The sequence below is a fragment of the Oreochromis aureus genome, linkage group 1 (assembly GCF_013358895.1).
Source record: "Oreochromis aureus strain Israel breed Guangdong linkage group 1, ZZ_aureus, whole genome shotgun sequence".
Lineage (NCBI taxonomy): Eukaryota > Metazoa > Chordata > Actinopteri > Cichliformes > Cichlidae > Oreochromis > Oreochromis aureus.
This window is the reverse complement of record NC_052942.1, coordinates 21,085,318-21,108,800: the sequence shown is the minus strand read 5'-3', so window position 1 is coordinate 21,108,800 and position 23,483 is coordinate 21,085,318. Positions and strand designations below refer to the sequence as shown.

General features: G+C 40.5%; 1 protein-coding gene across 1 annotated transcript in view; it reads left to right on the top strand.

Moving 5' to 3' along the window:
* The window catches only part of pde3b (phosphodiesterase 3B), a 48,560-nt gene that overhangs the window by 17,954 nt on the left and 7,123 nt on the right, over positions 1–23,483 (top strand). The window contains exons 2-14 of the mRNA XM_031748710.2: positions 12,985–13,035; positions 14,932–15,180; positions 15,380–15,531; positions 16,202–16,302; positions 16,406–16,625; positions 16,740–16,825; positions 16,983–17,152; positions 17,715–17,849; positions 18,934–19,045; positions 19,156–19,269; positions 20,279–20,478; positions 22,882–23,085; positions 23,256–23,417. Coding sequence (XP_031604570.1) covers positions 12,985–13,035; positions 14,932–15,180; positions 15,380–15,531; positions 16,202–16,302; positions 16,406–16,625; positions 16,740–16,825; positions 16,983–17,152; positions 17,715–17,849; positions 18,934–19,045; positions 19,156–19,269; positions 20,279–20,478; positions 22,882–23,085; positions 23,256–23,417 — 1,956 coding nt within the window. The remainder of the gene's footprint in view (positions 1–12,984; positions 13,036–14,931; positions 15,181–15,379; positions 15,532–16,201; positions 16,303–16,405; positions 16,626–16,739; positions 16,826–16,982; positions 17,153–17,714; positions 17,850–18,933; positions 19,046–19,155; positions 19,270–20,278; positions 20,479–22,881; positions 23,086–23,255; positions 23,418–23,483) is intronic.

Genomic DNA, 23,483 nt, shown 5'->3' with positions numbered 1-23,483 from the left:
AGGTGCTTCATCGTGGCCCAAACTGTACTGATTTGAATTCCCCATAAGCTCTTCTTTTTTACATTTAACCTCCCTGTTGCCTGAATGTTAACGGCAGCTTTGTGACTGGGATACGTAAAGGAGAAATAAGACGCTTCCTAGAGCCAGTGTTGGTCACTTGCTTGTAAATGATTTACTTAATCGCAGTTGTGCTCTTCTCTCTCTGTTCTTCTGCGGGGCTCGCTCTGTCTCTACTTCCCTGGGAACTCCTCCTACCACTGCTCAGCTCTGATGGATGGCGTTTGTGTTCACATGCTTGTTATTGGCCAGAGCTCCGGGGCTCAGGCGTTAGGTTGTGTTTATGAGAGGAGCCTGCACTGATTCCATGATAAAACCAGATGTTCCCTTACAAGGCTTCGAGCCTCCCTCATCTAGTTCTCATGTCCATATCAGGTATAACCTTCCTGTTCTGTACTCGGGCCTCCCAGCCTCGAAACTATAGCTTGCTCTTGGGCTCCGCAGTGGTCAAAAAAGGTTGTGTGTGAAGGGCATGCATCATGTTTGCACTTTGATAGAGAGAAACAGTCCTTAATAGAAAATGCGAGGAATATAGACTAGTTGTTGTCAACACGGAAGTGTATAAATATTAGAGTAACAGCTTTGTTTCCATGTTTTCTCGCGGTGCATCCAGTATTGTGGGCTTGTAATTTGCAATGAGGAAAGTGTAGCTAATTCTCCCACTGGAGACAGATTGATAAATGGCTTAACTAGTTAATCAATTATCAGAACTGTTGCCTACTTCAGCACTAAATTATACAGTTAAACCAAAACACATGGCGCAGCTGCAGATGTTGCACGTAATGTTTCACAGGGTTAGAACATACATGAAGGGAAATGGCACACAGATTAGCTGTTGTATTTAAGAGATTGTTACCTCACTGCTATCTCATCTGTTCATTGTTAGCATACGTAAGCCTTGTTAGATGCCAAAACACCAGACAGCAGGTTACAGTAAAATGAGGCAGGATTTTACAGCTCTATAAAGTTACCACAGTGGCATTATTCAGTCCTCTGTTTAGATAATTGTGACATACACACTGGAACTATGTAGTAATCTACCTGGAATGTGAATTTGCCCGTATTTGATTTTCCAATTTGCCGTACAGCATTGTTGTAAAAGTTCACAGCGTTACCATTTCAAGAGTTTATGGGTCTAAAAAAGCGAAATAAAAAGCAGACAGTCAGGATACTGCGCAGTCAAATGGATCTGCCAGTACGGAAGCTCTGCAAGTACTGTCAGGTTAATTTGTTTATCCTACAGTGCTTTCATTTTTTTGTACCTCTGTGATGGCATATGCAAAACAAACATGTAACATTATGCAGTAAAATATGCAAAATATATACTGCATGACTGTGTGTGCAGGATGGAAGCTTGTTGCCTTGGACAACAAGCCTACCTTTGTCCCTGGCATACATCGAGCCTTTGATAATGCAAAGTTTCAAACGGCTTGTTGTAAATCAAACATTGGACTGATACAGGGATATACAGCTGTATGGTCTGGAAAACAAAGCGGCGCTGCTTATTGTGGCCCGATAAATAACTGCTGAATAGGTTTCATTTTTTTTCACGACTTTAAGTGGCCGTGACACTTTGATTAAACATTCTGTGTGTCAGAAGGTCATTTGCCTTTTCAGCAATTATGTGCAGTACTATTTGGTAAACCTAGAATATTTGTATGAACCTGCAGATCAGAAAATCAATGCCAGCAGAAAGGACTTTGAGAAGTACTGTTTAGAGTATTTACACCTGGGCTCTCTGCCACCGCTCTTCAAAGGTCATACATGCCTATATTCTTGCCAATCTCCTGTGATAACGATGAATTGCAGCGTACCAGGTCAACAGAAAATTTAAGCTCAGATAAAATGTAACCTGCATACATATCGTCTACTAGAGACTACCTTCAGCTATTTATAGGCGCATGATTTACAGAGTGGTTTCCAGTAAACGTGGAGCCGAAGTCACGCATGAATTAAGTCCCTTTTGTGGAATATGTTGTGTAGAGTTAAGAGCTGTAAGACATTTTGTTCCCCTTTCATTTGACTTTGATTTGAAGCTCATCTTAACTTTAAACTTAACCAAGGTATAAGTTAGTACGGTGTGTTTTTTTTTTTTTTACAAGCTAAACTCTGTTTAGTTTCAGTGTAGTAGAGCACAGTCAAAAGGTTACGGCCCGTTGGAGCATGAAACATACCATTGTGGGAAAAAGTTCATCATTGACGTAGCAGGGTTGACCTTACTCATATTGTGGCATTTATGTTGTTCCTGCATGTTGTGGTTGTCATTGTGCAAGCTCCATTTTGTCTGCTGTGCAGGCCACTGAACTGAATCGTCTGTGTCTTACCTATTCTCACTTCGCAAACTAGAATTCAGAACGTTTTGAAATTATTTACATTAAAACCTAAAGCCGTATGACTTAACAAAAATGGGATTATGTTGTATTGTTTGTGTATTTAAAATATTTGGATATTGAAAAATAATTCAGCATAATTTTTATTTTGTGCTTGACAGTTTTTTCTTGGTGGTGCATTCGATGCATGTTTAAGAAAATGTATGGATAGACATTATAGTTATTATTAGTGCTACTAATAAGTAGTAATAAGAAATAATCCAATCCAAGCTTTCATGCTCTTTACACCAAGACTCATCAGACCAGACAACATTTTTTTTCAGCCTTGTATTGACCTGTTTTGGTATCCAGTGTGGTCTTCTGCTGCTGCTCTATTGTACTTTCAGAGATGCTCTTCTGCATACCTTGGGTATAACAAGTGGTTATTTGTATGGAAGCCCATTTCCGCCACTAAAAAAAAAAGGATCTGTAACTCGAAATTTCATGTTATTAACTCGAAATTTCGAGAAAATAACTTGAAATTTTGAGAAAAGTAACTCAAAATTTTGACTTTTCTCGAAATTTCAAGTTAGCGCTGCCAATCAGTAATCTACGTAAATTACGTCATATTCTTGTTGCCCGGAAGGATATGTCACAGAGGAATGCACACTCAAAATCAGATTATGAGCTACCAATGTATAGCAACAAATTGGCGCTTTCGAGAGTACGTTTGCCATAGTAACGCCATGTGATTCAGCTAATAACACAAGGATTTCATCATTTGTGAAGCCACGCTGAAAATACTCAGCAATTTGTGCATTCAGGACTGGCTGTAATACTGGTAGCTTAGCTGTAGTATTTTGAGCTGAGGGCTTCAGCTTCCAGGTAAAAAGGAAATAATAAAGAATAATAAATGATAAGGAAGTAATTCAGGTAGATTACTGATTGGCAGCGCTAACTCCAAATTTTGAGTTACTTTTCTCAAAATTTTGAGTTATTAAGTCAAAATTTCGAGTTACTTTTCTCTAAATTTTGAGAAAATAACTTGAAATATCGAGTTATGGATACTTTTTTTTTCAGTGGCGGAAACGGGCTTTCATACATTTGAGTTACTGTTGCATAAGTAACATCAAAAGACATTTTCGCTCAGAAAACTGCCGCTCATTTGATATTTTCTATTTTTGGAGCCTTTATCTCTAAACACTTTTTTGTGACTCAAAAAAATTTGTTAACCAACAAACTTTAGCCACCAGTTAATTCTGTTTTCAGCTCCTGTCTTATTGCTTATACACTCTTACACATACCCTTGGACAGTACACACCTTGTGAAGTACTTGTGTGTACTGGCCAGCCCTGCTTTTTTGTCCACATCCCCACAGTGTGAATTGATTTTCTGCAGAAAGTGTGTGTTTTTTTGTTTAGTTTTTTCAAAATCTGCTGCTGATAGATTCCTTCTGTGAATGTTCATCTAGAAGTTCATAGCCAATAAGATCGTGTTGTTGACAGAAAGCAGGTCAATCCAGGATGAGTTCACAAATCCTTTTAAACAGCTGGATTCATAACCATCTTGCAGTATGTCACAACTAAAACCTTTCGTAATGGAAAGTTGAACTTCTTTCACTTTTACATTTGTCAGTGCTTTGCTTTTTAACAGCTGAGTCAGAAGGTGTTGACAGTCTTATCAATCAGTATTGTCACTTGCTCTGTGAGTTGATGCTTAAAGTATTTTCTGGAGGCCTGTGCAGCCAAGCGAAGCTAAAATACAACGCTGTGGTAGCAATCAGCCTGTAACTGAAAGTGACTACAATAAGTTAAGCAAAAACATTAGATGAAGATAAATGGCTTGTTTCCTGTGCAACTATGAAATATGCGGAGAAATGCTTATATTGTCAAACTATGCTATACAGCAGGAACTACAGTTTTCATTGTAAAAACAATATGTGACCACGTTGGGTGCAAAAAATGACACTAGTAATTTTCTCCTGACTTTATTTGGCATTTGTAAAATTCTGGGCTAATACCAATACCAGGATTTAAAACAAGCTGCAGTCTCTTTGGAGTTGTTGAAGTGCCCTAAACTTAATATCCTTGAATGACCACTTGAGGCTGGTCCAAAGGTGAATTATTTCTTATGGAACCATAAAGACTAGTTTTATAGGAGAAATAAACATGTTTATGTGACTCACCTGTTAAATTGTACTAATGCTTATGCAGGTCTTACAGGGTCTGAGTGACCACTCCAGTCACAATAACAGGTCCTTCAAGGCACTTTATATTGTGAGGTTAAGATTCTACAAAAATACAGAGAAATCAGATGAGCAAGCACTTTGGCAACAGTGGGAAGGATAAACTCACTTTTAACAGGAAGAAACCTTTAGCAGAACCAGGCTGAAGGAGGGACAGGCATCTAGACTGGTTGGGAGTGATGAAGGAAAACAATGGAAGACAGCCAGAGATTAATAACTAATAATTAAATGCAGAGTGGTGTGCAAGCACATAGTGAGTGAAGAAGGTGAGTGAACGCGAAACATTTGGTGCATTGTGGGAAGCCCCAAGCAGCCTACGCCTATTGCAGCATAACTAAGGGAGGATTCAGGGTCACCTGATCCAGCCCTAACTATATGCTTTGTCAAAACGGAAAGCCTAATAGTCTAGACGAAACACTCATCTCTGGTGTCTGCATCTGAATATAATGCCCACTTCAAAGTAATGCACGATTAAGTGCAAAACCACTTTGAATAAAACTTGGGTGGTGACACAGGTGGCTTGCTGTGTGGTTATTTGTACTAGCAGAAAGGTAGTTAGCTTTTGGTGACAACTTTTCACTCCACCCTCTCCTGCAAATATGGTTACCCCAAAAACCTGGGTGCCCATGGGCAAAATGGCATATTCAAGGCTTTAAAAGCAAACAATGTGGTAGATATGTTGGCTTTAACCATATTTTACGTGTACTGCGTTTTATTTATTCCACCTTGTGTGACAAGCAAACAAAAGCTGAGGTGTTCTAATGTCTTTCTGGTCTCTGATCAAATTATCTTAGAGCAGTTAGTCAAAATAAAACTGATGACATACAAAAAAACAAAAGCCCCCAAAAAGCCCGCAAAAACAAAAGAAGTACTCGCTGTTTACTGACACTTCTTGCAGCAGCAGCAACACTCACACAAAGAGACTTCCTGTATCTTTTCCTGGAAGATCCAAGAGTGATCTTAGGTCAACTGTGTTGTACTGTAAATCAACAAAGTGGAAAGTCTGCCGGGACACTTAAGTATCCTCTACCGCCACTTTCTCTTGAATTGAGGACACACCTGCAGAAACAGAGCAGCCTGAGTGATTTCTGCTCTTGCCTTGGCTTCCTTAGGCAGCCATGTGTTTTTACTGTAGACTCCTCCAATGTGTTCTGCATGCTTTTGCTTGTAAGGCCTCTGTGTCTTTTGCTAAAACTTTACTTGATCAGCAGGTTCTTTGGCATCGACCATGTTGAACACAAGGTAACTTCTTAGAGTCGGCTCATAGTCATTTCCTTCACCACACAGGGGTGCACATGGGTCACTTTAGTAGCTCAGATTGTGTCACATAAAGGTAAAAAAGTCGTCTAATATTTAGAGTTGAACTATCTGACAAAAAAACACCATTCCCACATGCCTCAGGCTTGTCCAGTCTCTACGCCTTGATAGCAGTATCCAACTTGGCACGCATAATTTTCCTTCTACATTCCAAAAGTCAAGTTGAGCTTAGTTATAACTCTTCCATTCTCTTTCTCTGTTAGCCTCTGTCCGGCCCATCTGCTTTTTGTGGGGACACAGACAGCAGCAGCAATTTTCCCCTGTGGAATTAGCGCCTGCGTGTGCACAGGCTGTGCGCCTCACATCGACAAACTCATGTAAACAAAGTGCCATAGTAAAATCACATGCTAGGCCTCAATGATAGAAGATGAGAAGATCAGTCTGCAGCTGCAAGGAGCGACCATAAGTGTCTTTAGCCTTAGTCTTTGATTAAACAAAGCTTTGTTGATGTAGGCCAGACATGCTTGGATGTTGGATTAGTGTTGAAGCTGATCAATCACTTGGTCTTGTCCAAATTCCTCTGGTTTCCTGTTTTTCCTATTTTTGCTGCTATTTTTAGATGTAGTTTTAGTCGTATTTATTTAACTTTATAAAAACTCATTTTCCATTACATCTCTGAGGACAAATCCACATTCCACATTTAATTCACAACATACAGTAAAGTATTGCTCTGCTGCTTCATCCCGCATGTGATTTTTGCAGGACAAAATTTTATTAGTCTCATTTGTAACATAATCTTGACAAATGGGCACATGTGGTCACATCACATTTGGGACCAGTTATGCTTGTTATTAAAACTATTATTATCTATAGGGCATAGAAATCTCAAAATGCTGCTTTTTATGTGAAAAATGGCCTGCAAACTGCAAAAAGCTCCACAAAGATGTTCTAAATAGTTGTTACACACATACATTAAAAATAAACAAGCCCAACACAAAGCATGGCTGAACATGGTTTTGCATGCACATCTGTGGATACTTGCTCTTGCTTGTTGTTCACTTAAGTACACTCTGGAGCTGGTGGGGTCCCATGAAAAGGCATCTGTAACTTATCAAGGAAACTAGAGTAAATGAATTATACTCCTCGGAGAACAAACAACAATGTTTTTCTAGAAGGAGACAAATAAAAAGGAGGATTTAGAACTTTTCACGGTATCTTGCTCTGTGATAAAGGTCACGCGAGTGTAAAAGCTTTCTGTAGAACTGGTTTGAATGGAGTATATAGTTCACAAGATGGTAGCAACACCCATATGGAAATAGAAAAGATCTATAGTAAATGTTTATGTTGTACATGACTTATCTCATACTATGATTTACTCATGTAAGTGTCCCCTTTAGGATTTTCTCAAACTACATGACTATAAAAATGAAGAAATAATTAAAGAAAACATTATACTGCATGAGAAAAATGTGAAAGGGCCTACTCTCATAATAGTGTGAGACAAAGAAGTATTATTGGACTTATAAATGATCTTTTTTAGATCAGCTTTCAGTAATGACTCTAAATAGAGAGAAATAGCTACAATAACAATTATCCTCATCTGTCCTCCTCATTCTTCTATTTACGACTATTTAGTACACAAATAACTTATTAAGAAGTTATTTGTGTACTTGCCATTAGTTCCGGGCTGCTCCTTTGTTAGCCTCCTAAAATATTGTGGATAATTATTTAATGGAGCTTATCTTATCGTATCATGTAGCATGTACCAGTTGTCGTAGTTTACACAACCAGTTCTGATAGTGTTAGTGCTAAAGACCAACTGTTTAGGCTTATCTTCATTATAGATTGTTAAGGCCTTAACCTCATAAGATGGATGTTACATTAAGGATGGACCAGTGGATTGCCTTTACACTTCCCAGTAGTTTAAAAGGTGTAATCACACAGTTAGATTTGCAGTGTACAGTTCGCAATAGGGTGTGAAGTGGAGTCTGTAGTAAATGTAACCAACCATATGGTTATGTAATTGGGAAGAGCAAAAACAAATTCATAAAAACACGTATACTCACTGGTTACCACATGGCCATTAGTTGCATGGTACTAAAACTGGGTTGGACCCTTTTTGCCTGAATTCATCATGGCAGAGATTCAACAAAGGTGCTGGAAACATTCCTCGTGGATTTTGATCCGTATTGACGTGATAGTATCACACAGTTGCTGCGGATTTGTTGGTTGCACATCCTTGATGGGACTCTCCAGTTTCACCACATCCTGTATGCTGTATTGGATTGAGATCTGGTGACTGTGGCGGCCACAGTGAACTCATTGTTAAATGTTCAAGAAACCAGGTTGATGAGCTTTATGACATGGTGCATTATCCTGCTGGAAGCAACCATCAGAAGATGGGTAGACTGTGGACATAAAAGGATAGACATGGTCAGCAGTCGTACTCATGTAGGTTCTGGTTTTTAAGTGATACTCAGGTGGTACTGGGCCAAGTGTGCCAAGAAAATATCCACACCACACCATTACACCACAGACGGAGGGTAGGATGGATCCATGCCCTCACGATGTTATCAGCAGAAATCGAGACTCATCAGACCAGGGAATGTTTTTTTGCCCCCCCGATCTTCTCTTGTCCAATTTTGACAAGGCCATGCAAACTCTTGCCTCAGTTTCCTGTTCTTAGCTAACAGGAATGGCACAACTTCTGCAGTTGTAGCTCATGGTTCAGTGTGTTGTTTTCAAAGATGCTCTATGAACACATCACATGATACGTCAGATGATACGGAGGAAATCAGAAATCTCTCTTTGAAAATATGCCAATTTAAATTTTGCCATATCAAGGGGAAACCTGATAGAGAAATAAAAAAAAAAACACTTTCAATTTGCATTTAACATATTTTATTCAACTTCTTTGACATTCAGTGCTTTCTTGTGGTGTAGTTTGTTACACTCCAGATAAAAAAAAGTGCAAGTACTCTCTTGTGGATCAGACGATAGTAGATGTTAGATGTTTTTATTGTGGAAAATGCATAGAGATAATGATGGTGAGGTGAAGTGAGACAATAAATTAACAGCTGCTGTCTTCTGGTTTCCTGTCTGTTTCTCTCAAATGTCTAGAGAGCATTTTTCAAATTTTGCACAGAGGTTTACTTGGATTCAAGTTCAGTCTGATTGGAATTAGTTGGTCAAAGATCAAGGTCGCTGTGAATTAACAAAAGCCATAGCTCAAGAAGTGATGACATTTGATATGCACAAGGTCGAGGGTCAAATTCACTATGCCTTCATAGTGATCTGCTGCAAAAACACGCTCGCCATTATTTAAAGCTGCAGCTCAGGAACACAAGAGGGAATTTTGATCATATTTCATCTTTGGTCAGACATCGAATTTGTGACACTAATCTTTGGTGTCTGTTTACCAATTTAATTCTTTTAAAGTCTTTTCTGCATATAAAATGAGTCCGAGATATGCGGATGCAGCAACCACAAAGTGGAAACTCTACTTGTATTCTTTGTAGTAGGACACAGTTTGTCTCATATATATAAATACCAAGAAACTGGTTTTATAGTATTTAAAAATACTCCAAAGGACACTTGCAGATGTTCGCTTGTGCAAGGCACGCGCTGAACAATTCCAGGTCCAGTGAAGTAGTAGATGAGTGTGAAAGAGAGGAATGACATTTTGAACGAGCTCCTTTCCACAGTCAAAGAATTTTCCATGGCCCTGCCAGGTCGCCCTGACAACACTGGTGACAGCCATAGGCGGCCTGGCCATCTGGAGGCCCCTGATTTTTCCCATTGGACTTGCTGATCTATGGGGCTGCTGTTGAGACTAGCAAAAGTCTTTGGCCCTGTGGGCTGTCCAGCAGAGTTTTTACAAAGTGCAATTAGAAAATCCATCATCGTGATGCAATGCATGCTAAATTTGAAGAATTTTAGTAAAGCAAAATATTTTATCACATAGGTTTCCAGTTTATCTGCGGCTGAATGTAGGACAAAGCCTTGTAGCAAGTCTGTCAAGGTCAGAAGTTCAGAGACAATTTTTAATCCCAGTCTGCCTCTTCCTTAGCCTGCTTGAGCTCTTACACTAAGCTACAGGCACACTTCTGTCAGTTCAGGATGTGCTTCCACCCCCCACCCCTATTGCACTTTTTTCCTGAATATAGCCTTAAAAACAATCAGGCTGTATCATCTTGTCCTCCTCTGCAGGTCTTGACAGCCAGAGCTTAGCCCTCATTATCAGCATGTGCATGTGCAGAGGGCTGCTGACGCTGTGTGTGTCGCTGCACACTGACGTCAGCAGTGCCCCGCTCCTCTACATGCAAATGCCCTTCCTGTCTGGCTGCCATTGATACCGTTTCTCTGCCCTCCCCACGCACTCTTATTAGCATGTTTTTATCAGTTCTAGCACCTCTCGCACCACACAGCCCAGCTAATATGACACACAGGTGTAACCAGCCGGAGGCCTAATGGCCTGCACAGTTTTATTGACTCCTGTTAGGAAATATTTATGACCTGTGAGAGGAGTTATTTTCACGTTTCATGTTATGTCATGTTTATCAGTATTTGTCAGTATGTTTTGATGTGTGTTCTTATCTGTATAGCTCCCTTTCTAGCCATCTTCACACATGCAGAGAAGCTCAAAAACTCTGGAGACGTCGGTTGGCAGCTCCCTAGTACAAACTCCGTGTGAGAACAATGCAAAATTATCCAGATAATTCACAGCGAGCAAGTGGATGTCATATGCTCTGCATCGCCTGTAGTTGACTGTTAAAAATGCGTGCATCTGTAGAGATAATTTCCCTCCTGGAAATAAAATAATCCTCATAGCCACATTTATAAGGTTGTGCACACAGTGTTACTTGGAATCACTTATAGGCGATATGTTCAGTTGTTAATGTGTCGCTTCCCCTACGTAAAAAATGTATTGATTAATCAAATTAATCAGATAAGTAGGTGGTCTGACATAATCAGCATCATGTCAGAAAAAGTCAAAGTAAGTCAAATATAATGCAAGTTATGGATATTTAATTATCAGCTGCAAGCATGTTTAGTTTGATTCAAATCTAGTTTTTAATTAGTTTTAGTCAAAACAAAACAAAACTGTCTTATAGCACGTTTAAGTATAAGTTGTATCAAAATGTACTTAAAATTAGAAGGAAAAATGACATATTATGTATATTACCTATGTTTATTATCGGTGTATTACTGTTTAATAAGGATAAACATGTACGTGTTATATCTATGCTGCACAATACTTTTGACGAGTATATCTGCAATGCTTGCACGATGGTGAAAGAGGTGAACGGCATTTCACTTGTGTTTTGCTGTGTCTGCGGCTGCTTGCGTAAAGGTGTCTACGTGTGCTGAATTGTGCTTCTTTCCCCATGCTATGATTTCGTGACGTCACTGGAGACAATATCTCGTGCTCATTGAAAGATTTTTATCGCGTCACGTGCACAAGGAGCACATGCCTCTTGACACAAGCTTTACCGGTTGTGGCGCTAGCAGTGATTCATCCAGCTATTCCTGTTTCTGAGCTTAGCGAGAATCACGGAGGAGCCCATGCTGTTGTGCATTATGCGCTCAGGTAAGGCAGAGGAGAAGGAGAGAAGTGAAGAGACTAGTGTAACGGTGAGGTTTTGGCAGCTTTTGTCCACATGTTTTTTTTTTTTGTCTCTCTCTCTGTAGTTCTCAGCCCTTTACTCTCCATCCCTGCTTTAATGGCATCCGCTCCTTCAGCTTTTACCCATCTCCCTCTCTGTTTCGGCCCTTCTATTTCTCTCTGTAAACAAGCAGAAGGCCAACAACTCTGTCCTCAGGCTGTCTCCCGCCATCTCGTTGCCATGGTGTATGGAGCATTGTTTGCTGGCCTCTATGTCGGGTTGCCATGGCAGGGCTTATTTGCCATATTAAATGTTTGGCAGCACTGTACAGATGCTGATGACAAACACCCATCATCCCACTTTGATCAATGAAACAGTCAGTGATTAGAGGAGATGGCATGGACCTACTGATCTATTTATCAAGCTTAGTAATAGATTACTGTATGGACATAATCAACCAATGATGCCGCAGCTGGAAAAATATAGTATAAAATAGCTAGTTTTGGTATTTAAGTGCCAAAATGCAAACTTTTTGCTTTTCAGCGTTCCTCTGCTCAGTCCTGTGTAACAGTAATATTTCAGAATGATAAAAATTTGCTTTTGATTTTGCTGATTGTGACCTAATTATGTCTGATGGTATCATGGCTGCATGTGTGTTTACATGATCAGATGAGACTCATGCTGCTTCTCGTGTGAGGCATACTCCCCTGTGGTTCTCCCTCTTGTGGAGCGGGGTGAGACTGCATGCTGGCGCTGTAAAAGGAATGTTTAATGTCTGGATTTTTACACATGAAAGTTCACTTTTTGGCACACATTTATCCAGTTCGTAAGCTTTATGTTGTGATTTGCTATGCTATCCAGAAATGCATTTGTATATATTTTATAAAGTGCATGGTAGAAAATGTGCAAGAGGATAACTAAATTCAAGTACTTACAAATTGCTATATTTGTATACTCTGTCATAAAGGTTTAGGTTATTTCATGTCCTGAAACATACCGTTAAACAACTTGCACAGCACTTTGGCTGTGCAGCTCTGTAATATGTGAGAGCTCCTTTGTAGTTACCAACAGATAGCGCTTCTAATTGACGTAGTTGAGGCTTGATAAGATCTCGTAGCTCTATTGTAGACGCACCTTGGTGGTTTTCGTGGTTTGCTTTTCTGCTTTTGCTTTCAGTGAGAGGCCTCTGTCTGCTGTCACTCAGGCAGAGACTGCATTAGCATACCTGTAGTAAAATTTGTATTTTGTGGCACGGGGAATCCCTAATGTAATCTGCGACTACACTGTTGTGTTTAATGTTTAGATAACATGAAGAACAGACGAGCAGAAGCTGTCTGTTTGTGGCCCACCGGCGCCTGCTCTGTAAAGTCATAAAGCATTGTGCTCAGAGTGGAGCATAGGTCAGAGCATGAGCTCCATCTGTGTAGATACATTTCATATTCTCTGTTATAAATAAACACACATACAAAGATGACATTTGACTGACGTTTCCTTTGTTTCTTCTTTTCAGATGATCTTATGGGACTGGGATCTGAAACACTGGTACAAACCACAGTATCAGGTCAGTGCTGTGCTTTGTTTAGCTCGCATGTTTATGAGGGTTTAAAGTTGTGGGTAATTCAGGAAACACACTGCCTATATAGTTTCTTTTAGATAGAACTCAGTCTGTAGTCCACCCACAGAGAGTAATTCGGGTTTAGTGCATTAAGTTAAAACACGTATTTTGTACATTCAGCAACCTTTTTGGCAGGTTTAGCTCTTGTTTCTTACAAACAACAGCATTTTGTATGAAATCTGCTCTAAAAAAAAGAAGGGATAAAACCCTATAACAGATTGCGCTCACAATTTGGCGGATTTCACTTTAGACAATAGCATGTCACTTCAATAATCCAAATTTCTGGTCTAGACACAGTGTGTTTTCATCCACGTACACTATTTTTACTATCTTGCTGTGCAAAAGGCTAGAGGAAGAGAAGAGGGATAAGGAGACAATAAAATGGAAATCAAGTGGAAGAGGAAGTTGGAAACAATACATAGTGTTTAGAAAAAAATTAGGGAACAAATAAATTACACATCGGATCTGCAGTTCTGTAAAAAACTAAGTACACCCTCACTCCAGCCATAGGAATTAAGAGGGTAAGTAGCAGTCAGGTGCTGCTTATCAAATGTACTTGATTAAATGTAAACGCAAGTGTGAGCGGCACCAGAAAAGCAGAAGTTTCTAGAAGAAGTTAGTTTCTAGTCTGGAGCATTCAAGTGTGTGTTACAAAATGCCACAAGATTTCCAGGAGTGGACATCCCAGAAAATTCAACCCAAGGTCAGAGCGTGCAATGCTCGGAGAAACTGCAAAAAAAAAACCAGTAGCTACATCTCAGGCTTAACAGGCCACAGCTAGCATGTTAAATGCTAAAGTTCAAAAAGACTGAACAAATATGGCTTTGTTGGAAGGGTTGCAAGAACAAAGCTTCATCTCTCTAAGAAGAAAATTGCTTAGGTTTGCAAAGCTGCATCCGAACAAACCACAGATGAGACCGAGGTAGAGATGTTTGGCTGTAAGACATTTCACCACATCTGGGGAAAACCAAACACAAACACATCAACACAAACACTACACAAGCAACTGTCAAGCATGGTGGTGGAGAGTTGATGATTTGGGCATATTGAGCAGCCACATTATTATGGCATCTTGCAGTTATTGGGTTGACAATGAATTGTCAGTTAATGTGAAACCATTTAACTGAGAGCTAAAGCTCAGCCTAAAATAGGCCAAACAGCAGAACAATAATCCCAAACAGAGCAGCAGCAGAATGGCTGAAGGAGAAAAGCATCAAGGTGTCCAAACGGGTTAAAACGGTGTGACTGTAAAGGAACTGTGGGTGCACAAATGCCCAAAATTCATTGAACTGAAGCAATGCTGTAAAGGAAGTGGGTAAAAAAAACACTTCTACAATGATTTAAGAGATGGATAAAGTCATAAAGAAAATGATAACTTCAAGTTATTGCTGTTAAAAGTAGACCTACAAGTGGCTGAGTCATGGGATGTTAGTTTTTTACAGTGATGAACAGAGTCCTGTGAAAACTATTTTTATCTATCATGTGACTGTATATAAAGTTGATGTACATGGTGCAGTTTACACAAAGACATAATAGTCAGTGGAAACCAAAATCGCCAAGGACCGGATTCAGAATCATTTAAAGTGCCTTCTTCATGTTTTTGCACAGTTTATGTGTAATTTATGGGAAAGTGGAATTCATAAAAGAGATAAAGATTGAGCGTGAACAAATAAAGAACGTGATTATAAACCTCATACTATTCCTGGCCACCTATCTGCCCATAAACCACACTCCAGCAGGAGTCTACTAGACACCACAAACCATAAACTTTTAACTGTCATTTTATGTCTGCCTTTGCAGCTCTGCTCCCTAACCTGTGCAGCGTATGTGCATTTACAACAGGGTGCAGTGAGCGGCAACGGTGTGGACCTTTCAGTCATCAATGAGGCCAGGAATCTGGTGTCAGACCTGCTCATGGACTCGTCACTGCCTCCACACACTATTTCAGTTCTGCGCAGCATCTCCAGCCTCATGGGGACCTTTTCAGGCTCATGCCGCCCCAGGGTCAACCCTTTTACCCCCTTTCCAGGTTTCTACTCCTGCGATGAGGTGGAGGACTCTGTAGAGAGGAGTGATAGGAAACCTATTAAGGTGGGAACAAGTGTTACTACTGCACAAAACTAGTCCCTTATCAGTTATTAATAGTTTTAACCAGCACTGGTTTGTGATGGGAAATAGTTTTGAAGCCATAAAACTGATTACTACTGTCAAATAGTCAGCCAAGTTAACTTATGATGTTAATGTTACTGTATAAAACACATTTATCACTGGATCTTTCTTCACCAATCAGGGTTTGAACAGCAGAAACAGCCTCCCCACCCCTCAGCCAAGGCGTAGTTCCACCTCATCTGCATCCTCCGCACTCCCTTCTCTTGACTGCGCCTCTTCGCGGTGGGAACGTAACAACGGGAAGAGACCGCACCCTGACCTCAACTTGACCAGGTACTCATCACAAACTCAGCTGTCTACCTTACCACCTCCCAGAAACACAAGAGTATCTGTAGAGCTGCTAGCGCACGTAATTTATCTCTTATTTGAATCTCTCCTGTTTGGGAGCAGATAAAATTGCTTTTCTCGCAGGATCTAACTTGTTCCTTTTATTGTCAGAAAGTCATAATGAAAGTTATCGTGAAAAGTAAGTGCAGTGATACTTTTACCCAAATGTAAATAAATCACTCTACTTTTAGTACAGTTGTCTATTCTTTAACTAAGGCTACCTCGATGAACCAAGGACTAGTAAATCTATTCTTTGATGCACAATCAAGGAATGGACCTATTAATTATAGCATAACACTTCAGTGTTTGATGTCATTAAGAAAAAAATGGGGTTAGAAGCTGTAAATAAATTCATTTCAAAATTGGTTTGAATTACTGTAGTGACAGAGGGGTGCAGTGTCTGTTACCTTGCGTCTCCACTGGATGGCAGGAGTGGATTAGCTATGTTGGCACCTTTTTTTGTCTTTGTTTCTGTGGTGTAACGTGATTGGCTTGCCAGAGTAGCCTTGAACTGTTGTTCTTTGTCTGGATGATGCATAACGTCTGATAAAAAGAAACCCTTTTTATATTTTCTTTATTAAATCCTGTGTTTAATATATGTGTTTTTGTCCTGCAGCTCAGGTTTGTCCAATGGGCCTAATGCAAACCTGCTCACCATTCCCAAGCAGAGATCTTCCTCTGTCACCCTCACATACCATGCGGGGTCCAGGAGAGCAGGTGAGACTTAAATATAAAGCTTCTCAGACTCACTGCACGTCTGTTTATTGCTCATGTTTGGCTCTGTTTTTGTTTTTTCCTGCACTCCCTTTATTCTCTCTAGGCACATCACCGAGCCTGAGCCCCGTCACCTCTCCAAGCCACAGTCCTCCCGCTGTAGGCACTGGTTCTTCATCGTCCCTTGTTCCTCGATTGCCTGTGGAGTTCCCAGACACGGCTGACTTCTTGACGAAGCCTAGTGTAAATCTGAACCTGCATAAACCCTTGGGCTACACAATAAACTCCCCTGATTTCCGTAGCTCCACTTTACCTCTCTGCACCAGGTGAGACCTGCAGAACTGAAGAGACGCGCCACACTGTCACCTTTTATCCAGTCTATCAGTGATTGCCATTGAGGTATATGATGTATTGCATTTGGTTATGTCTGTGATTATTAGCTGCGGTCGTCAGATGCTCAAGGGCAACAGTGATACAGGGGAATCCCATCAATCGTACACCACTGAGGCTCAGCGGAGACGCTCAGGTACATATAGTTAGATGTTATGGAACAATGGCACAGTTTCGAGTCTTCGGGTTGAGAATATAAAACTTCTATAAACTGTGTAAGGTGCTAATGTTTTTCTCTGCATGTGATGTATTACTGGGTGGTTTTACATTGTGTTGTATGTATTTATACATAGCAGGGGAAGGGCCAGAGTTCATAGGAGAACCTCTGATCAGGGAGGAAAGTTCGGAGATGGATGTGTCTGAAGATGGGAGCCCAGACGATGGGGGGGACCAGAGGCTGACAGAGGAGGAGAAGGAGAAGGAGAAGAACACGAGCACAGACCAGCAGACTCAGGAATCAGAGGTGAGCTTAATCAGAGGGCTTTTACTCACAGTGTGATTATCGACCGGAGAAAAGCCTGTGAAAAAAATTAAGTGCACTGTTTCCATAGAAGTTAAGAGGGTGATTAGCAGCCAGATGCTGCTAATCAAATGCACTTGAAGAACTGATCATCAGCAAGTGTGAGCGCCTCTATAGAGGCAGAAGTTTGGGGAGTTTGTTGGTCTGGAGCAATCAGACCAAAAACTGGTTTTATTGCTCAGGCCCTCGAGGATCAGATATCCCAACAAATTCCTCCCAAGGTCAGACCATGCAATGCCCAAAGAAGCAGTAAAAAGCCTTCAATGACAACTTCTTGGGAGTTTATCGGAGATATGAAGCACATGGCGTATTAAAAGCATCTTTTTAATACGCCATGTGAGGTCCTGCTATCAGCAGAAGGGTACATTATCGGTGACCAGCAAACAAAATATTTGCAAATCTCTGATCAAACTGTCAGCAGGCTAGCTGTAGAATAAGAAGGAAAATACTGCATTGTTTTGTTGTTTGTTTGTCTATAATGAGCCTAATGATGTTGTGTCATCAGGATGAACAGGAGTTTATGCTAGATCCTATGCTCGAGGAACACGAGACCCTCATGGAGAGGATGAACACCTGGAACTTCCAGATTTTTGACCTGGTGGACAGAACGGGAGGGAAGACCGGAAGGATCCTAAGCTATGTTAGTAACAACTACAAACCCAATATGTACATATCTGATAAGCAGTTCTGCTAGTAGCATATAATGACCATTGTTTTCTCTGTTGGATAGACTTTTAGCCTTTTAGTCTGAAGTGAATATGTCCAGTTCTTTTATAAACTTTGATTACCAAATTCAGCAGAGGTACACCAGAGGCACAGCTTCATACCTTTCGAATAAATCAGTTGAAAACAGTCTACCAAGTGAAGTACATGCATAGCAAAATCGTGGTAAATCATCCTCATGTAGCAGTACAGTTTCCTAAAGCCTCTATAGCTAGAGACTTGGTCTAAACAGATGTGCAGCACTGCATTTGTAAAGATGCAACGCTTCAAAGATTCATAGATTTGTGTTGTCATTTCTGTGTGTGTGTGTGTGCGTGTGTGTGTTCCTGTCTAGCTATCTTTGTGAGGACTGAAATCTGCATTCTACTATACTTGTGAGAACCAACAGTCACTTGTGAGGACACACACACACCGGTCCTCACAAATTTCAAGGCCTTTTTGAGGCTCAAAATGTGGTTTTAGTGTCAGGGTTACAATTAGGTTATGGATAGGTTTAGGGTAAGGGTTAGGGTGAGGCGTTCATTTTTAATGGTTAGGGTAAGGGGGCTAGGGAAACCACTATGTCAATGAAGGTCCTCACTAAGATAGCTAAACGGGCTTGTGTGTGTATGTGTGTGTGTATACACGACATACAGGAGAATCGAAATATTGTTTCTCTCTCACAGTTCTCTCTGCAGTAAAGTTCCAAACAGTATGTATGAGAGAGGATGTTACAGTCCAGGTGTATCGGGGCAGAGAGGGAAGGTAGTGGACAGAGTTAAGTCTCCTGACAGCCTGGTGAATGAAGCTGTTCAGCAGTCTAGTGGAGCCTGGATGCTCCGGTACCTCCTCCCTAAGTTATGACTGATTATGATTATGAGTATGATTCAGTTTGAGCCAACTGTGAACTTTATTACTTCTGGAATCTACTTTGTTTTACTGTAGCACTAAACTGATGTGATGTCGCTGGCTTTCCTGTTTTCGGATGGGTGTTTTAGTAAAGCTGGCTTTTCTTTCCCCAGGTGACATACACCCTTTTCCAGGATATGTGTCTCTTTGAGATCTTCAAGATCCCTGTGAGGGAGTTCATGACATACTTCTGTGCTCTGGAAAATGGATACAGAGACATTCCTTGTGAGTGTTGCACTGTGCAGTGTTTAAGACTTAAAAAAAAAAATCTTATACATGGTTATGTTAATAACCAATAATTTATAAGTTAAACTTTTATGGTTAAAAACACGCAGATCATAATCGGGTACATGCTACTGATGTGCTGCACGCTGTTTGGTACCTGACCACTCGACCAATCCCTGGGTTCCAGCAGATCCACAGTGAGCATGTGACTGGGAGTGACACGGGTAAACAACAGTCTGTACTATTACATTATAATCTTATAAATCACTTTTCTCATGCATACATGCCAACCAGTGCTGGGAAATCACAGATCTGTTTCCTCCACTTGAAATACTTCCATTTGGTTTAGACAGAGGGAGGCACCGGGGTAGAGTGTGCAGGTGACAGGACACAGGGCCTGGATATGCGCTCAGTCGGATATTATCTGACCTTTGTACTAAAGAGGTCTCGGGGTAAAGTCAGTGATTGATCTGCCTGAATTGAACATTTACATTCATTTACATTCTCTCCGTGTCTTAAAAAGTTCAGGGCCGTAGTGCATGTGCGAAAGCTGCTCTAGACAATGCTGTTTGCAGTCCAAACACATGGCCGCACAACATTGACTCCCAGTGATTTCCTCACACTGTCAAAAAATTAAAAATGTCATTAACATGCAATCTTTAATTTAAATGGTCAGAAACACTTCTAAGTCTCCTTTTTTTCTGTACTATTAAAAAAAAATGTGAAGAAAAACAAAAAAATACAGCCAACTAAACATAATTAGACTTATTATGTTAACTTAGCTAAAGTGTGCATGCTGTGGAAGTGCCTGCACTGTTACTGCTGCTTGTGGCTTTTAAGAGTTTCTTCCTCACGGGTTGTAACATTTGGTTTAAAGAAAGCAGATGGTTTGGCTCAAATGGCAGAGATTCCCAGGCTCATGTCTGCAGATGATATTTAAGCTCTATTAGAAATTATCTGAGGCTTATCCACTGACGTGCACCCTCTGCTGCCAGAGCAGCTGTCATTTGATAAGAGGGAAAGGAGAGGGGGAGTGAGAAAATGGAAGTGATATGGGAAATGAAATCTAAAACAGCGAACACGCTGGCATAGAACGCTGTGTGTGTGTGTAGGTGTATGGAGACCTTTACATTAGCTCCAGTTTAGTTTTGCTTAATTACAAAAGAGCTAAAAGTGTAATCTGTCTCATTTTTTTATTGCTGAGACTCATCAGTCTTGTTTGTTATGTTCCAGATTCGGATAGTGGAATCTCTCCAGGCAGGATATCCTACGCCTCGTCCAAGAGCTCCTCAATTTCAGATGACAGCTATGGCTGCCTGTCCTGGAACATCCCTGCCCTGGAGCTCATGGCCCTTTATGTAGCAGCTGCAATGCACGACTATGACCACCCTGGTCGCACAAATGCCTTTCTAGTAGCCACTAATGCACCTCAGGTAGCGTACAGTTTCTGCTAGTACTTCAAAGGGTTGCAGATATAACAGAAACAGAGGATAACAATATGAATTCAAAATATGGGTTAAGGCCAAGTGCCATTTTCATGGATTGCTGAAAATGGAGTGGTGAAGACAGAGTGTACAAAACATTGTTATTAGTTATACTTACTCAGCTTACACCCCTATTTAAGCGGATGAATCACTGAGCATTTTTCCTGCACTTTGTCTACTAGTACAGCAGTGTTAGATGTGGTGTCTCACACATGGTGTCGACATTTGCAGACTTGCTGCCTTCATGCTAAACCGAGCACAGAAGTTTTTATTTGTGTCTCAGCCTTGGTGGCCAGTCTACATAGTCATCTAGGCTTCCTGTGGAAATTAACAGTATCTTCCATAAAACAAAGAAAGATGTTAAAAAATGCATTTATGTCAAAGTCTGCAGGGTGAATTACTCACTGATTGTTGATGGTCATTGCCTGAAAGGGGCTGGAACCTGTTTTCCCTGAAGACCAACAGCCCGAGAGCAAATATCAACACTTGGCCTGAGACAAGCCTCGTGTACATACAGAAACTCACATGGCTGTCTGTGCAGCACTGATTGTGCCTTCCTGAAGTGTCACCCGATGGATATTGTGTGGCTTTACTTTTACATTCATCCGATTCCACCTCAAGGCATGCTTACTGCCACTGGACATAAGATGTATGATTTATTATATTAACATTACTAGCAATATAGTAACATCAGATACATTAGGTTCCTACACTAGAGATAACATTACAGTTAATGCAGTAATGTTCTCTGTAACATAGCAAGCATAATATTACATTTTAGCTTGCCTACACCTCGGTATCAGATTGCCTCACATGGTATTTTTTGTGATTTGTCTTTATAGAGTTAGTGTCCGGTTTTTCAGTTAATCTTTAACTTTTCTTTACATCACCGCTGCGTGACACACGAGCCACACTTGTGCTTGTCTGACAGGCTATTTTATGCTGATGTGTTATTTGATTTCCTGAGGCTTCCTTCGTTATCTCTACAAATGAAGATCATGTGCAAGATTAGCTTGTCACCACATGGCCAGTTAATGCTCCCTCATTGGTGGCGAGTTATGTAAATGAGCGATGAAACAGTTAACCACTTGCCCCAGTTTAAATATTGTATTTTGACAACATGTCCAGCGATAGCGCTCACTCTGTCTGGGTTTCGTGCTAGGAAAGTGAGTTAAAAGAAAAGGCGAGGGAACCTTGGACCTATTGATTGCTAACGATGTTGACAACCACTATGTCTGTTGAAAGCATCTTAAGTATTTCGTGGTATCAAATGTTTTAACATTTGTTATCATTTGATACCTTTCAACCAGTGGATGTTTTCAGCTCTGTCTGCGCCTTTGCTTTCGTAAACAAGTTGTTCTCCTTTTCTGATTATCACGGTAAAAAGAAAAATCAGGGTCATCTAACATTTAACTTCTGTAAGTCTTCTTTAAGTTTTACATACTAAGATTGATCTAAGATGAAAATGACATATTACACTGTCTCATTATTTACTTAACAGACACTAAGCTAAAATGCAGAACCAGAATGTGAAAACCTAAGTTGACCCCACGATTCAGTAGCTGATAGAACCACCTTTAGTAGCAATAACTTGCAATAATCTTTTTCTTTATGGCTTTTGTCCTTCTCTGAATCATTGAATTTTGTCTCTTCTTTACAGCATTGTGTCAGTATATTGAGGTTTGCATTCATTTATGCACAGCTCTCTCAAAGGTCCTGCCACTGCATTTCAGTCAGGTTGATTCTAGACTTTGACTGCTCCATTAAACGCCTTGATTCTTTTCTTTTTCTTGCTCGACATCATTGTCCTGCTGCATGATCCGGTTTAGGCCAGGTTTTTGCTGCTTGAGAGATGGCCTCACGTTTGACTCTAGAATACTTTGCTACACGGAGGACTTTATGGTCGATTCATTGACTGCCAAGTGCACAAGTACTGTGGCTGCAGAACAAGACAAAATTATCAGCTCTCCATCACCGTGACTTGACAGTTTGTCGACAGTTTGATACAATAGGTGAATCTGCTAAGAGTCTTGGATTAGTTTGAATAACAATGACCTTTGACCTTGAGGTCTAAGGACTTTGTTATTAAACAGTGAACACAATAACTCGAGAACGATCACCTAGGATTTAAAAATCGATACCATAGATCCATCTACTGACGAGGATGACGGGCAGCCGACAGTAGCTTTTCTTTTTACCATGACTGTATTTGCTATTTTATACACAATACAAGTTATGCAGCTCATACGCACACACACGAGCAACCCTATTATTAACCTTTTAGAACTTTTTAGGAATCTTTTAAGTGTGCCACTCTGACACTTTGTGCTTTTGTCCTCCTGGGCGCTGTAGGCTGTGCTGTACAATGACCGCTCAGTGCTGGAGAACCACCATGCAGCATCTGCCTGGAGCCTCTACCTTTCCCGACCTGAGTTCAACTTCCTCGTCAACTTGGATCACATGGAATTCAAGCGTTTTCGTTTCCTCGTCATCGAGGCTATACTGGCCACAGACCTCAAGAAGCACTTTGATTTCCTGGCTGAATTCAATTCCAAGGTCTGAGATGAAATATTTTGAGCAGACAGCTTACAAAAAGTGTAATTTTCTGCAAAACATTGATTTAAGCATTGAGAGGTTGTTAAGTTAAAAAAAAAATCAGTTGAGCAATACATGGCATAATGAGTCTACGATACAAGTTGTACTAAGGCATCCATCTTTGTAAACAGGTGAACGATGTGAACAGTCCAGGAATTGATTGGACCAACGAGAACGATAGACTGCTGGTGTGCCAAGTGTGCATAAAGTTGGCAGATATCAATGGACCAGCCAAAGTCCGTGACTTGCACCTCAAATGGACAGAAGGCATCGTCAATGAGTTCTACGAACAGGTACAGACTGCATGCTAATGCTGCAGAGAGTTTTTAGTTATCATAGATCACAGATTTTTATCTGTA